Source organism: Carex rostrata, chromosome 19 (genome assembly GCF_964058835.1).
Source record: "Carex rostrata chromosome 19, lpCarRost1.2, whole genome shotgun sequence".
NCBI lineage: Eukaryota > Viridiplantae > Streptophyta > Magnoliopsida > Poales > Cyperaceae > Carex > Carex rostrata.
Genome location: NC_135936.1, coordinates 5,173,254 through 5,189,981, shown reverse-complemented (window position 1 = coordinate 5,189,981; position 16,728 = coordinate 5,173,254). Strand labels below are relative to the sequence as shown.

At 35.4% G+C, this 16,728-nt stretch overlaps 1 protein-coding gene across 1 annotated transcript; it reads left to right on the top strand.

The window, feature by feature from the left end:
• The first annotated feature begins 13,665 nt into the window (after positions 1 to 13,665).
• Positions 13,666 to 16,308, top strand: LOC144571473 (uncharacterized). The gene has a single exon (XM_078320763.1). It carries the CDS (start codon positions 13,808 to 13,810, stop codon positions 15,962 to 15,964), a length of 2,157 nt encoding a protein of 718 aa, XP_078176889.1. The 5' UTR covers positions 13,666 to 13,807; the 3' UTR covers positions 15,965 to 16,308.
• The last annotated feature ends 420 nt before the right edge of the window (positions 16,309 to 16,728 follow it).

The window sequence follows — 16,728 nt, the reverse complement described above, 5'->3', positions numbered from 1 at the left end:
CGTAAACTGTGTTGCAGGTTGAATTAACTGTTGTCGTGCATTGGCATTCTGTTATTTATGATTATATGTATCTGTTTGCATTGTTTATTGTTTGGGTTTCATTTTTGAATATAGAGTTTGATTGCAAGTCCAATAGTCTGAACTGTGGCAAATTCGCACTGAGAATTTATTCTCACCCCCTCTCCCGATTATTTTCAGGTTTATTACACGGACGCAACAAATGAGGATATTGGTAATGCATATAAAAAGATCCACTGCCTTGCGTGTATATGTGACACTTGATAGATACACGCGGCAGGCTGTCACACCCGGTGGATTTGGGGTGTGACAGAAATATATTAATTTTTCTTACAACCGCAAAAAATCCGGCATGAAAAATATTGATCCGAGTTATTTGTAGCAGTCTTTCTAATAAATAAAATTATATAGTATTTCATCTATTTTCAAATAAATATATTAAATATTTCTAATATTTCAATAAATAAATAAATAAATGATAAATATTTCTATTTAAATAAAAAAATCTAAAAAAAAATTACGGTTTCTTTGTTTAGCCGCTGGTTTTGGAATTCTAAAACCGGAAAAAAAATTTCCGGTTTGGAACATTTCAAAATCCTGCCCAACCTTGGTTATTTTTTTAAATTTAATTATTTTTTTGGATATTTATAAAAAAAATCAAAGTATCGGGTGGTAGCATTTTTATATTCATTGTACCTGTTATGATAACAAAAAGAATATTTATTTTTATCTATTTTTTCAAATACAGTACAGTTCGGATAAACAGATATTAAAGTACCATTAATATTTTAATTTGCGATTTTGATAAAATATTTAAAAAAAAAGAAAACAAACAATAATAATGAATACAACTAATTTGTATTATGAAAATTTAGTAAAATACAAAAAAAATTATTATATTACATATATATATCTATGTATATTTTACTGTTAAAAATTATATTATAGGATAACATGTAAGCATGGCCGGTCCTGATGCTGGGCAGCTAGGGCGACCGCTCTGACCCCAAGATCCAAGGGGCCACAAAAAAGAAAATGTTTGTATATATATAAAAAAAAAATTTGTATATATTAAAAATAAATAAAATATTAAGGCTCAAATTTTGTATGTATAAAGGGCTCAAATTTTTCTTTAAATAGGTATGATTTATTGGCATATCAATAAAATATCAGAGCGGTTAATCGCTTCCATAAGTACTTCAACACAATATGTTTATAAGTTATTTTTGCATTTTAAAAGTCTAAATAGTCGATTCAAACTGTTCAACATGATGTCCATATTAAAACGTGCTTGGAGTCTTGGAGTCCAAATTTTACATTTTTTTACTATTTTTAAGGTAGGTAGAAAATCATTCTTTTTTATGGTTCAGAATCTTCTGAATCAATGAATTTTCTACCTATCTTAAAAAATAGTAAAAAGGTTCCAAAAAAATGTAAAATTTGATCTCCAAGCACGTTTTAATATGGATATGATATTGAACGGTTCGGATCGACTGATTGAACTTTGAAAATGCAAAAATAACTTAATAGGCATATGGTATTGAAGTACTTGTGAAAGTGTATTAGCTGGTTTCATAAAAAAAATTGTATATATAAAGGACTCAAAATTTTCTTTTGTCCCGAGCCTCAAAATCTTCAAGACCGGCTCTGCAGATAAGCTAACAAAAAAAAAATTCATTTTCCTTGTATTCAATAAGTTAACGAAATAATTTTTTTTAATTTTACCGATCTTTCCAGAGACAATATGAATCAGCTAAATAGATAAAAAGGTTGTCACCGACACTCCTGAATCAGATTGAATGATTAGAACATAATTATTCTCAGGGAATTTAACAACCCTTTGACAAACAAATGGCTAAACAAATAGCTAAAGCACCGCGTCTTTCTTTACGTAAAGAAGGTAGTACGTGTCGCGGCCTGGGATTTAAAAATTAAGCGCACCATTTGCTGATATGCAGGATATATTATAGAAAAAAATAAATGGCAGGCCCATTTGCTAATGAGAATTATATAGCAAAAGAACAAAACAAAACAAAAAAGCATATGCTTTTTCCTCCAAATTGCATGTTAGTTACAGGTGGGATGCTTTAATTTGTAGGTATGCATAAATTTCAAGTATGATGGCAACAGAAGCTAATGGCTTTTGAAAAATTGTCCAAGTTATAGCTACTGTAATAAAAAAAAAGATAAATGTGCAAGAAAAATTAAGGGCATGGAAAGTGATCTATACAACTTATAAATTGTCAAAAATGGTTCGTTGAAGAGTCCGTTGAAGCAAGCAGGGACGGATCTACGTATATGTCAGGAGATACTAAGTCACCTTATAATTTTAAAATTCTTAATTATGTATATTAAAATTTAATTAAACTTTTAAGTTTTTTTTTTTTTTTACTTTTATATAGTCTAGCTCCCTTCATAAAATAGCAAATCTATGTTTGACTTCTAATTATTTTGTGTGAGGTCATGGATTCAATTCACACTAATTTTGTCTTGTTCACATATTACATTTTATATATAGATTAGCCTTTCCTATTCAAATTTTTAGTTCTTCCCCCAAAAGCAAGAAGACAAAAATGTAATTATGTATATGACTGGAAACCAGATAACATTCTTCTAAGATCAACACGCTCACTAGTGGAGAACTTGGAATTAGTGTCGGCTGTTTATGGGTATTAGTGTCGGACATTAGGCGACACTAATCGGGCTGATACTAATACTTTGTAAATAGCCGACACTAAAAGTAAGGCATTAGTGTCGGCTGTTTATTAAATGGCCGACACTAATACTAACTTTTAGTGTGGGCTATTTATTAAAAAGCCGACACTAATACTTATTAGTGTCGGCCATTTAATAAATAGCCGACACTAATGTTTTTTTTTTTTTTTTAAAAATAAATTTCAAAAATTCACTATAAATCATAGAAAATTCTAAAAATGAAAATTTTTGTTCTAGAATGCTCATATATTTTTGCTAAACTATATATAAAACAAAGATATCAAATAATTCATCATAATTTACAAATAACACTCACTAAATAAAATATCATCCAAATTGCTCATTTATTGTAAAGAAAATGTAAAGAAAATTCGAAAAACTCTGAAATTGTAAAACCTAACCCTAAACCTAACCCTAAACTATCAATTCGAAAAACTCTGAAATTGTAAAACCTAACCCTAAATTATCATCCAAATTGCTCATCATAATTCATCATACAAACCCTAAAAACTCTGAAATTGTAAAGAAAATTCGAAAAATCTATATCCGACAGTCGGATCGGGCTGGAAAATAAGTTAGCTTGGATTTGGGGTTGTGGAGCTCATGTCAAAATTTCAGCCCGATCCGACGGACGGATCAAAAGTTACGCCCCTTTTCGTGAAGCATGCGCAGAAGAAGTGGCTGAGAAGATCAGATCAGAGAGAAGCGCTTTTCGTGAAGCATGCGCAGAAGAAGCGGCTGAGAAGATCAGATCGGAGAGAAGCGTGAAGCGAAGTGAATGTTTAAACCCTAGGCATGCGTTTGAAAGAGATGCGCGGGACTTAAAATGAAATTTTTTTAGCTTTAGTGTCGGCTGTTTATAAATAGGCGACACTAATAACTGAGAATTAGTGTCGGCTGTTTACAAAAAACCGACACTAATAATATTAGTGTCGGCTGTTTATAAATAGGCGACACTAATAACTGAGAATTAGTGTCGGTTGTTTATAAATAGCCGACACTAATACATTAGTGTCGGCTATTTATAAACAACCGACACTACTAGAATCTCGGTTTGTTGCATGGATAAAATTTGGTTTGTTGCATCGGCTTACCGTTGCAACAATCCCTAAAAATGTCAGTTGCATGGGTTACCCATGCAACAAGCCCCAAAAAATACCGTTGCAATAACCCCCGTTGCAACTACTCAATTTCGGACTTGTTGCATGGGTTTACCATGCAATAACTTCTGGAATACTTGTTGCAACGGTGTGTCCATGCAATAAGTACTCATGCAACAAATCAGATGCAAGAAGTAGTTGCAACGATATAGCATTGAGTAGTTGCATGGATGAAGTGTGTGGGTCCCATGGATTAGTTGCAACGATAGGGGAGTGAGTTGTTGCATGGATAAAGTGTGTGGGTCCCATGGATTAGTTGCAACGATAGGGGAGTGAGTAGTTGCATGGTTAAATGTCGTGGGCCCCACATGGTTTGTTGCATGGATAATTAACCTATTAGTTGCATGGACAAAGAAGGTTATTTGCTAAGATATTGTCTGATCCACATATTTGTATAGATTTTACGATGCAAAAAATTGTCATTATCAAAAAAAAAATCCAGACCCAATTCTATAATTTATCCCGTACCAATTTGGTACCTGTACCGATATGGTACCAACTCATAAGCAACCAAGAAATCTTTTACATTACACATTGAAACATAATAAAAACAACAACACAATAAAACATGGAGAGTAACATTTTAATTATCATTAATCATTATAGTAAAGTCAAGTTTTCCTTGAATCATCAAACCAAAAAGAATTGCAACCACATAACTATAAATAACTTGTTTCTATAACCAAAATATACACACAACCCATCTCCAAAAAATCCACAAATAGAGGCAACCTTTTATAGCTGCAATATACTATTTTTCTGTTGCCAATTATTTGAAACTTCTTCCCAAACCTGCTGCAAAATTAAATAGGTGAATCAATTAACAAAAGGAACACCAAAAGTCCTCTAGCATGACTACAATTGAAACTTTTCAAAATTTGGGGTTTTCCTTTTACTTTTCAAAATAGCTAAAAATTAAGTATGTAAGAATAAAAGTCTCAGATCAACAGGTTCTGGCAAAACTTACAACTAAAATATCAAAGTATCTTTCTATATTTTGATAGCAAATACTAAAAAAATTGAGTGAGACAGATTATATCAAATGCTTTATCTTTTTACATGCTTTGCGTAGTGCTTAAATCATGAACACCATACTAAAAAAATTGGGTGAGACATTTTTTTGTTCTAGAAACAGTAGGTTTCTGGTAAATGATGCTCCACTTTAAAAAAAAAAAAAAAAACTAAAACAGAAACCTAGAAACATTTATGGATAATGGTATTTACCAACCATTGGTGTTGCTTTCCACCAGTGCAATGGTTTCCTGTGGAAAGAGTTTCTCTTGATGCCTGCACATTTTGATTTTTATACCAGTGTGCATTAGCATGTTATCACCTTTAGACAATAAATGATACAACCCGAAGGAGTAAACAACAGATTACCAAATTTTGTACAAAGGGAGTAACACTAGTATTAGAAGAAAGGTTGATGGCACAATTGACAACACAAAATCACACTTTGCTAATTAATGGTACCAACTACCAATTGACAATGTATTGAATAAGAATACAACTAATGGACCTGTTGAGGCTGACTAGTGTTCTCCAAGGGTTGATATATGCCAGGAGGCACAAATTTGTGATAACTTCTAAGAACTGGTTTCCTAAGCCTAAAGCCTCTATGAAACCCTTAAAAACATATATAATACTGAAATTTCTCACAAAACTAAGTACATATACAATCAGCCATCAAAGATAAAAATAACTTGAGAACAAGTGATAAAAATGAAAAATTTACCTTGTATGGGAGGTGAAGTTTCCTATTGCGTGTTTGATGCTATGTTACAGGTGTCAATTTCTACAGAAAATAAAAGATTGGACAGAATTAATTAAAGTCATACGAACAAGTAGAAAGGGAAGAAAAGTAGAAGGGGGGAGAGAAAGAGAAAGAGAGAAGGCTTAAACGGAGGGCTGAGCCTGAACGGTGGGTTCGAGTTGGGTGAAGTTGTGTGGATCGAAGCAAGGCCCTTTCTATTGACCGCCATGTCGGTTCTGTCTGCTACCAAGGTCTGTTCTGGTAGAACAATAGCTGTTCATAAAAAAAAAAAATTAAATTGTTAATTGTGACAAGACCCTGCATTTCATTACAAGTTAATTCTTGGAATGGACCTGTTATTTAGAAATTGATATTGGAAATTAACTTAATTGTGCGGTATGTTACAGTTTTTTCAAGTTGGGTCAAAAGTTGAATCCTTTAGAAGTATATTAGTTATACAACACTCAACAACATCACACCAAATGGACAACCCAATACAAAACAGAAAGCTTACCACTGCAGACATGCACAAATGTATGAACAATAATGTCCCAATCTTTTCATTTCTTTTTTTTCTGAGAAAGTAGCAACAGCTACCTGTTTCATTAATGAAACAAACGACATACAATATTCTGAAAATAAAAAAAAACAAACAAATGCGAAATTACTAAAACCTACATTAGGGAGCTTATTCTCAGCAATGAACCAGTACCATATCTTTACTTATACCTATTCTCAAATCAGTACCAAGTGGCCTACAAGACTGGTATCAATCCTATACCAGTACTTATTTTATGACAAGTGCATCATAACAGAAATTTAACAGCAAGTAAAGAAAATATTTTGTAAAAATAATTTCATTAAGGCAATTCGTCGAACACCTTGTAAGCAAGAAGGATATATGTATGAATCTTTTGACATTTCATAATTTATAATGCCTTTGTAAGATTACTAAACAACTAGACCAAACTAAACGATTTAAACACGAAGGCTCAACCCACTATCACCATGAGTATCACTGAGGCAAGGAAAAACAAAACGGTTAGGCAGATTTACTGTAAGTGCTTTCGGATCGTAGTTTTGACGAGGGTGGAGAAGGTCGTGCCGACCAAGCCTTGGTACTGACCCGCCTGTCAAATTTCAAATCGCAGTTTTGACGAGGGTGGAGAAGGCCGTGCTGACCAAGCCTTGGTACCGACCCGCCTGTCAAATTTCAAATCGCAGTTTTGATGAGGTTGGAGAAGGAAGTGGAGTGGGTTTTGACAAGGGTTTGAACCGTAAGAGAGAAAAAAAAAATATGAAATTGGGAAGAGAATAAGTGGGGTGCCGGGAGCCGTTGAATGGGGACCTGAGAGGAAATGGTTGGGCGGGGGATGGAGTAAGGATTTAGGGTCGGGGGGAAAATTTTTGTGACGAAAATTTGAGAGGCAAATTGTCAATTTGGGAGGGATAAGAAATTAGTGGGGATTTGAGGGTTTGGCGGGGAGAGGAATATGAGTGCGCATCCACTATGAGATACCTCATATTTTGCGTGACCGACGTGTCCGGTGCCTATTCGGGATAGTGCAGGGGGGGCCTATTATTAGAGCTTTGAAATTCGTGCACAACTTATTTAAACGGTTGAGATTTTCCAGAAAGTCACGCAAAAAATGAGATATCTCAGAGGATGCGAATTCGAGAAATATCAGAGGGAAAAATGAAAAATGAAAAATGAAAATTGAGGCGGGGAACGAAATATCGGAGAGGCGGGAGTGAAAATTGAGGGAATCAAATTTTTAGTGAAAATCAAATTTTGAGAAATATTTTTTATATAAAATCAAATTTTGAGAGGTTAATATTTTTTATTTGAGAAATATTTCTTTCACTGTAACATTTATATAAGAATATATATTGTACATTTGATATAAATTTTGTAAAAGTTTTAACAATTATATTTTCTTATTTTAATTAAATTTGTATGTGTCATGAATATTTGATGAACAAAATCAATTTTATTATGTGTTATTAAATTTTTGCATAAGCTGTGAAATTTACTAATTAATGAACAAATTTGGCAATTTTTTTGTTAAAAAAATATTGAAAATTATTATTAGTAAAATTTACAAGATAATAAATGTTAAGACATTTTTTTGTGTCTTAATAAATGATTTAGACACATAAAATAGCTTGTTAGTACATGCATGTTGTCTTAACAACTCATATGCTATACACTTGTCATGCAACAACAACAATAGTCGTGGAAGCTAATGAAGGAACAAACAAAAATGTCGTGCATTGGTCGATCGGAACCGTTACAATTAAAGATTACTAGCTTAATTTGTTTGTGTGAAAAATTTGTCCAAATTTACGTTGATTTTTTCATCCATCCAGCTTACGGAATATCAAACCATCGAATGGCTATAATCACATCATGTCGGATCAAAACTTAGACATAATCAGATTCAAAATCATTTATGTTGTATATGTTAAGAGTTCTCACTTGATCATTTAAATATTAACTTTGAATCATTTTATGAAAGATTAACCGTCGATTTATAACGTGAAAATGCACGGTCCACATTTAATGGCACTATTTTAAGAGGCAAATAATAATGAATTGTATAAAGTCGACATTTGTAAGTATAATTTGTTTATCCAATATGCTAAAATGCAGAGTTTTATTTTTTGGAATTTTGTACATATAATCTGCTGTGCAATTATTATCTAATCGACTACTGGATTAATCAGAGCCCTCTGATGTGTGATGAACTGTTATGATTTAAAAGGAGGCCTCCATTTTAGTAAATGAATTGTGTGGGGATAATGTTTTCTTAGGTAATACCATCCATCAGGTTTGTATCCGCCCCAGGTGGAAAACTCTATATCCTTCAAGATTCGTGTTGTATGGATCAAGCGGCAATGACCTTCAAGATTCGTGTTGTATGGGTAATCCATGCAACAAATAGTTCGCAAATAATCCTCCAGACTTGTTGCATGGGTTACTCATGCAACTGTTTAGTCTAGATTTTGGAGAATTGTTGCATGGACAAGTCCATGCAACAAATAGTTTTCAAATAATTGTTGCATGGGTTATCCATGCAACTGTTTAGTCTAAATTTGGGAGACTTGTTGCATGGATATGGGATGAGTTGTTGCATGGACATTCATTAGAATACACTTTCTATCCTTGCTAGCGGGTCACGGGTCATCAAATATTTGTTGCATGGATAAATAAGAGGCAGCTGCATGGATAACCATCAAACTTGTTGCATGAGTAACTGTTGCATGGGACTACCCATGCAACAAATTTAACTGTGTCAGAAATGCCAATATTTGTTGCATGGACACTACTTAACCATGCAACAATTATTTTTAACCATGCAACAAACCGAGATTCTAGTAGTGCGACACTAATTCTCAGTTATTAGTGTCGCCTATTTATAAACAGCCGACACTAATATTATTAGTGTCGGTTTTTTGTAAACGACCGATACTAAAGTATTAGTGTTGGTTTTTTAAGGCGACACTAATTGTATGTTCTCCACTAGTGGCTCTTTTCTTTTATCTTTATCGAAGCACAGAAAATCGGAATTAGAGATCTGAACAAGTTTTAATATCTATGCAGGAGCAATTTCACAATATTTAAAAGTTAAAACCGTAATGAAATAGAAACATATACACGGGTTTTTTATTATATGGTGCAGTCAACACCAATCATTTAAAAAAAAAAAAATGTTTCAATGAAAAATAAATGAACAGAACATTTAATAAAGAACCAGTCATTTAGGATATCTTGCAATCACGAACATAAAGGCACTCTTATCCTCAAGGTCCAAAATTTGGATGATGATGATGATGATCATCATCATAATAATAATAATAATAATAAATGCTTGTCGACATGGCTATATAGTTAGTCTCGTTCTGCTCATAAAGAAAGAAATAAATCTCTCTTTTTTTTTTTTTTGAATAGTAGCTCGTAGGCATCTCCATTACCAGTAAGGTACTTACATGAAAGCCTGGTTACAAACATCAGAATATCTATTTACAAGTCCAATCTCCTCTCAGACAAAATAAAAGGCAGCTCATGAGGAAATACAGAGGACAGGCAAGTGAAGGGATCTTTCATCCGTTGCCAAAGAGAGGATATGTATATCCCACATATGTGACCTGATAAACACGAGCAAAATTAGCCAATTGATGTGATCTTTGATTTTCCTCTCTTGGAATCTTCTTGCAATGGAAACCAGGATTATGTCGTAGCAGTGTCGCAATCTGAATCAGCTCCCCATACACTCTCCAATCTGGAGCCAAGATCTTATGCAGTATGACAGGTTGCCTTAGTGAGTCAGCTAACAGTTCGGCATCAGTATAAAAAACATAATGTCTTAATCCCAATTGTACTACAGCCTGTACTGCATGTAGGAGTGCGATGACCTCCATTTGAAAAGGTGATACTGCATCCTGTTTATTCAAGATTTCATACTTAACTAGACTTCCCTGGTGCTCCAACAAGTGTGCTGCTCCCCCCCAAATTGTGATCTTGAAACGAGCCATCTATGAAACAAATAAAGGCCTCATCATTATGCTGAATCTCTGAACTAGAATACCTGGTGGAAGCTCCTGTTATTTGCAGTACTGACGGAAGGGCTGTAAGATAGATTGATTGAGAAAGTGCATGTGCTAGCCCTAACGTATTCCTGGGGCTAGGTAACGATGTGTCCCAAGGGTGTTGCATTTTTGAAATAAATCTTATTAGTTATTACATTCAATTTTACAGTATTACATAAAATATCTTTAAAAGATTAGAAAGATCTTATGCCAGAAGCAAATCCCGCATTCGTGTTGTTGCCGGTCGTTAACACTACAACATTCGTGCTGTAGGAAAGCATGCAACTGATCCAGAACTTCAATATACAATTACCGCAGAGAAGAAATGCTGAAAATCTAGGAGAACAGAGAAATCGATAAGGATCAATTGACCCCCTGTACTAAGTAAATCCGCCATTTGCACTTCGACACGAGTATGTGTATTACGGTGATCATTATCTCGATTGGAGCGCGATGCAAGTAGATTCGATTGCTGTCGGACCGCAACAGTGATCGAAAAAGGAAATCCGATATCATGGAGCGAGATGAAGATTAGAATACTAAATTAGATTTTATGAAAATAAAAAAGTAAATTTAAGAATTACGGTTGTTTGATTTATTTTCACTCAGATGCATTTTTTACAAATTACCATAGTATATCCGCCTCACGGAGAAACATGGAGAAAAATCGAGAGAAAATAAAACAGAAAATTCAAGAAGGAGAGACTAGAGATCTTACCGAAGTGGACTGAGGCCCAAACATTGCTACATAGTAATTTTCAAGTGGGTTCTGGCCTAAGATGAATCATTGACCTTTTTCTGAGCTGTTTTTAATTTTATCGATTTATCTATTTTATGCATAACTAAAAAAGCTGCTGGCATGAATGATATTTTTATTTTTATTTTGTAAGTTATCGAAATATATTATTTTTCAAAATATTCTCATAAAAAATTAATAAGAAATACCAGTATGAACGCAATGCTCCATAAAACTATAATAAAAAATTAGGTAGAACGAAAGGTTGCATCGTGATTCGTGAGATACCATAAAACAGATATTATTGGATATTTGTTTGTAGTTTATTAATTATAAAGTAATAATGTTACAAGAGATTAATTGATGAGATCTGGAATTATAGGAGCTATGGTGGTAGGGAACAAGTTTGAGATTAAATATTCCTGTCACACTCAGGGGCGGATCTCATGTAGCACAGGGGGGCAGCCGTTTCTCTTGAATTTTGAGTTTTAGTGATGATTTATTGGTACCAATCGACTTTGTTCATCTCTGAAATTTTTTTTATCCCCCTCTGAATGTTTGATTTGTAATTCGGGTTAAATTTAGTGTTAAAATTAAAATATTTTTTTTGAATTATAATTGGTAATATTAATTATAACTTATAAGTTATAGGATCATAAATTATAAGTCAGTGTATTAGAAAATATAAGTCAAAATATTATTTTTTTATCGAGTACCCAATTAGTTATTTAAATCCGATAAACTATTTAAATCCGATTTGATATTTTTTTGTCCCTCTGACGAAAATTCTGAGTCCGTCCCTGCTCACGCTAAAGGAGAACAAATCGTGCTTGTTAACCAAAAGGGATGAGTTAAGCAGCAACAAATACACCAAAACATTTAAGGGGAAAAAAAAAATCAATTCATGATTTCATGGCATCATCTTCAGAAATCTCACCAAAACATTCGCATTACCGGTTTTCATGGGAGAGGAAAATCACCAGCTATGCTAGCGTTTTTGCAACAAGGGCGTGCAAACATATGATTCCGTGTCCCCCCGGTACCTGAGGTGCAATTGAAAAAATGGACGGTTCAGATTAATTTTATTCATGCCAAACCAATCAAGTGGCTGTTGAGATTATAGGTTCTACTCTGAGATTTGTGCCAAGTTAAATGAACGGTTCAGATTTACCACTTGCACCTCAGTTACCTGAGTGATACGGATTCCACGCATATTGACTTTGCCGGTGTTTTCTTTTGGAGGATGAGAGAGTTTTTATTGTGTTAAAAAAGTGAACGGTACTAACCCTAAAAGAAATATATTGCTCAAGTTAAAAGTTCCAGTAGAGCATAACGCAAAGAGTAGAACTAGAGTTGGCGAACTAAAGTTGGTGAATTAAAGTCTAAAATTCATTGAATCGATTTTAAACGACAAATTTGAACAGTTGAAACTCATCTACTATACAAGTGATGTGTCTACATGTAAAAAATAATAATTTTTAAATTAATTTTATATAGAGTCAAGTGGCCAAAATACGTTCAAAAAATGAATGCATTAAAATTAATTTATTAACTTTTTAATTTTGATTGCTTGACTTTAAACTAAATTAATTTGAATGTTTAAAATTTTCACATGTAGACGTATCACTCATAAGGTAAACAGATTTCAACGGTTTGGATTCGTCATTGAAACCAATTTAACAGATTTTAGACTTACGTTCACGAAGGACTTGGTGAACTTAAGAACACCCTAGTTCTACTCTAACACAAATCTTGTAAATCAATTTGATCATAAAGTTGTTCATACCAATATATCTGATCACAATCAAACAAATTGTTTAATATGCAATCAAGTAAGGATAATCAAATTAGTGTCTATATGATGCACATTCTTGTTTGTTTTTAGTTTTTTATAATTGAATGCTTTAAAAGACACTCGTTGTATAATATTATGTCTCAACTTAATGCTCTGATACGTAATACATGTTGTAAACACTAAGATGTAACTTTATTGATATACTATTATTATAGAGTATGGCTAGTATAACATTACTGTCATTTAAGTCAATATAACACCAACTTCAAAATCTATCGAGTCAACTTTAAACGGTAAATCCAAACCGTTCAAATTGATGAAGTAGATCAGTTTTTAGTTGTGCGTTTACATTCAAATGAGTGAGTTTTTTTACACCCGTTTACATACAATAATTTTATTTTAACATATAAATTGTAATTTTTTTGTTATTATAAAATTCAAAAATAGAGACACAACGACGAAGGTATAAAATATAGAAGCCTTATTTTAGAACAAAATAATAAAAATGGCAAACTATCTCTCAAGAAAGGAAATACTTTCCAAATAATAACCCTAGTTTTACCTAAATATTCCAATACCAATAGTCCAATACCATCCGAAATTCACAACAGAGAAGAGCAAAAGATGGAGCAACCTACCAAAGCAGTGATATATCTTTCCATCTTCATGCCGAACCCTAACCCGAATTCGTATCCAGTAGGGTACCGCACAAGGGAATCTTTTAGAATGATTTCCTAATTGATGGATCCGGACCGTTCTTTTAACTTGGCACAAATCTCAAAGCGCAAAAATAACGACCCCTATTGCGACCCGAATCTCAAATCGGTTGAGATTTAATCTCAAACCGTAAAGTGAGGGTGATCCTCTACAATACTACAGAGGATACGGATTCACCCGAACCCTAGGGAAAAAGAAAACATTTCTCTTCCGTAGTCTTTCCATTCTCTCGCCCAAGTTGAATATAAAGAGGAAGAAGAAGCACAACCAACTGCTCCTCTCTCAAATCTAGCCGAATCTCTGGGTCGCAATCTAATCCGACAATGTCTCAATCCCCAGATCCACAATCCCCTCTACCCAAATCCGCACCTGAGGAACCAGATGTCGTCCCGCAACCCGAATCCGCATCCGAGGAACCAAACCCGCAACCCGAACCCGAACCCGAGTCCGATCCGGCGACGATAGACTTGGCCGTGCCTGAGAAACCATCTGGGTCAGCTCAGCCGACCCGTAAACCGGGTAATAATCGAAAGAAATGCAAAGCCCTTTCAAAGAAGTACAAAGCCATGGGAGAAGAGAAGCTTTCCATTCTCAAAGAAAACCTAAAATTGGTGCCTTTCTCGCCTTTATCCTCTCTCTCTGACTTCTCCAAGCACGAACCGCTGTTTCGTGCTCTGGGCCTGTGGGATTTTGCGCACCTTAACCTCGACCAAGATCTTCGTCCTGATCTAATCGCATCTTTAATCGCTTTTTATGATCATCCAAATAAAAAGAGTTGGATAAACGGGGAGAATATCTCTGTTACTAAAGCTGCTTTAGTGCGAGCTCTTTCATTACCTGTTATTGTTAAGAAGACAATTGAGGAACCAGACCATGATCTTTTTAGGTCAGACGAGGCGGGGTCCATCTTGTCAGAGTTCATTTCAAGTTACATGCTTTTTCACCTGCAAGAAGATGAAGATGCATGCATTCTTCCGCCGGAAGTGGCTGAGGCCACTCAGCTAGTGAAAGAGGGTCAGGCTGGTAAGGTTGATTGGGCTGGGTTAATTTGGGGTTTTGTGGTAAAAGAGCTAAAGGAGGTGCCCCAAACTGGTACATGTTACTATGGACCATACCTCCAGCAACTGATCAAGTACCAGAAACCCCAATTGCTTGAACAGTTACCAGTGGAAGCCCAGGATGTACCTGAACTGGTACCAGAAATAGAAGCATCTGCCGATGTAATAATGGAAGAGGCTGAAGATGAGGAAGAGGAAGAGGAAGAGGAAGAGGACAAGGATGAGGTTGAAGATGGTGTAGAGAAAACCACATCCCTGGAGGAGTTGGCAGATGCGGGTGCTGATGAAATGGTCGAGCCTGGACCCGAACTCGGACCCGGCTTGAGCTTAGGATTATCAGGTGAAGAAAACAGCGGCTTCGAAGGTGGCCCACTTAACTGGGGGGTCACACAAGATAAAGGCGAGGCAGGTTTTGAGCACTCTCTTCGGCCTTGTGGGTCTAGCAGGTTCGGGTTTGAAAGTTTGAGCAAACCCGGTATGGATGGTATAACAGAGGTTGACGAGGAAGGAGACCAGTACATGCACTCTTTTCAGAGGATGGATTCGTCCACTGATCTCCTACAAGCAATGGAGAATGTCAACAGTGTGAACCTGTATAGTACAGGGTCAGATCTCAATAACCATGAACTGAACTCGGGTGATTTTTTGTCTATGAATGGAGAGGCAAATAATACCGGTTCATTCTTCTTTGCGAACAGCAGTAAGAGGCCGCTCACAGAGGTAGATGAGGACAGGGAAGAAGAGGAAGATGATGAGGAAGAGGAGGAAGGCAGGGATGACATCCAAGCTACCAAGCGCATGCGAAGTGAAACAGACAACTGGACCTACGAGCAACCATCTCCTTTCGATGCATGCATGGCTAGGGCCCGAGCACTCTACAATGAGAGAAACCAAGATGTCGTCAATGCACAAATGCAAGTGCAGTACCTCACCACTGTGATTCAAGAGAAGGATCAGGTGATGCACCAGCTGGAGAGGTCCAGGTTTGAGGCCCAGCAGAAATACAATGCCCAACTGTCCCGGTACGAACAAGAGATGAATATTATGGCCCAGCTTGTATCGGGTTATAAGCGGGCACTGAAACAGACCCGGCATTCCTTTTCTGAGTATAGGAAGAAACATCCAAAAGGGGAGGAGAGGGAAAAGCCAGTGTATGGAGATGTGCCACAAGGGGGCGGTTTGGTAATTTCCACCAAGGAGGTTGAGAGGCAAAGGCTAGAGAGAGAATTTGAAATGAAGCAGGTGGCACTTGGTTTAATTTCGCAGTTTCAGAGGGACTGGCTCGAGAAGTTTGAAGGATTTGGGGACCGCGTGTCAGGGTTAGAGAGGAAGGCAGGGGACCTTGGTGGTGGGATTGAGAGCTGTAAGAAGAAAGAGGAGAGCAAAGAGAGTTTGCCCTCTGTTGAGGGCACAGAAATGTAGGTTAGAAAATGGATGTAAATGGTTAAATGATGTTTCTGTGTTTTGGGTATTTATTGCTAGGGATTCTATGCAATAAAATGAACATGAGAAAGCCTAATTCGTGAGGAATCTCTTATGCAAGTAGTAATTATGTGCTGATTGACTAGCATCATCTTTTGTTCTGTATTTTTGTTTATCTTATGCCTGCTGATCATAACTATAGTGTTTAGTCTAGGTTATTTGGAGTCTCAATTATATGTTAAGTACAGTTTCACCTTTTTATTGTTGATTTGCATGCAGAACTGTTCTTTTGCACATCTATGTAAGAAGTTTGATATAAAACTCTCAACAGGTTTGGAAATAAATTGGTCGTTGAGTTTCATTTCATTGATGAAATGTGATGGGAAATGGGACTGTTCTATTATCGTTCAATGTGCTTAATGGTGAAGAATCTTTTCTTATAACATGGTTTAATATAATCCCTTGCCATTATTTCTGTGCTTGTCTTGAAGCTAGTACAATTATGCAGTTCTGGTAGCGAGCATCTAAGTTTTTATGCAATTTTAGTTTTTTTTTTTTTTTATTTGGGCCTTTGTGGCCTCGTTTAATTTTGTAATTGAGCCTTTGTCCTACCTAGAATACCTGAGTGGTTGCCTACACATCTCAATGAAGCCTATTGCTACTTGTTTACTAGATTGGAAAGTTCTGGTAAGGTCATGTTTCCTTGATGAGACCTAAGGTGGCATTGGCCAGTATTTGATGGTTTGAGGGTGTACGTAATATTT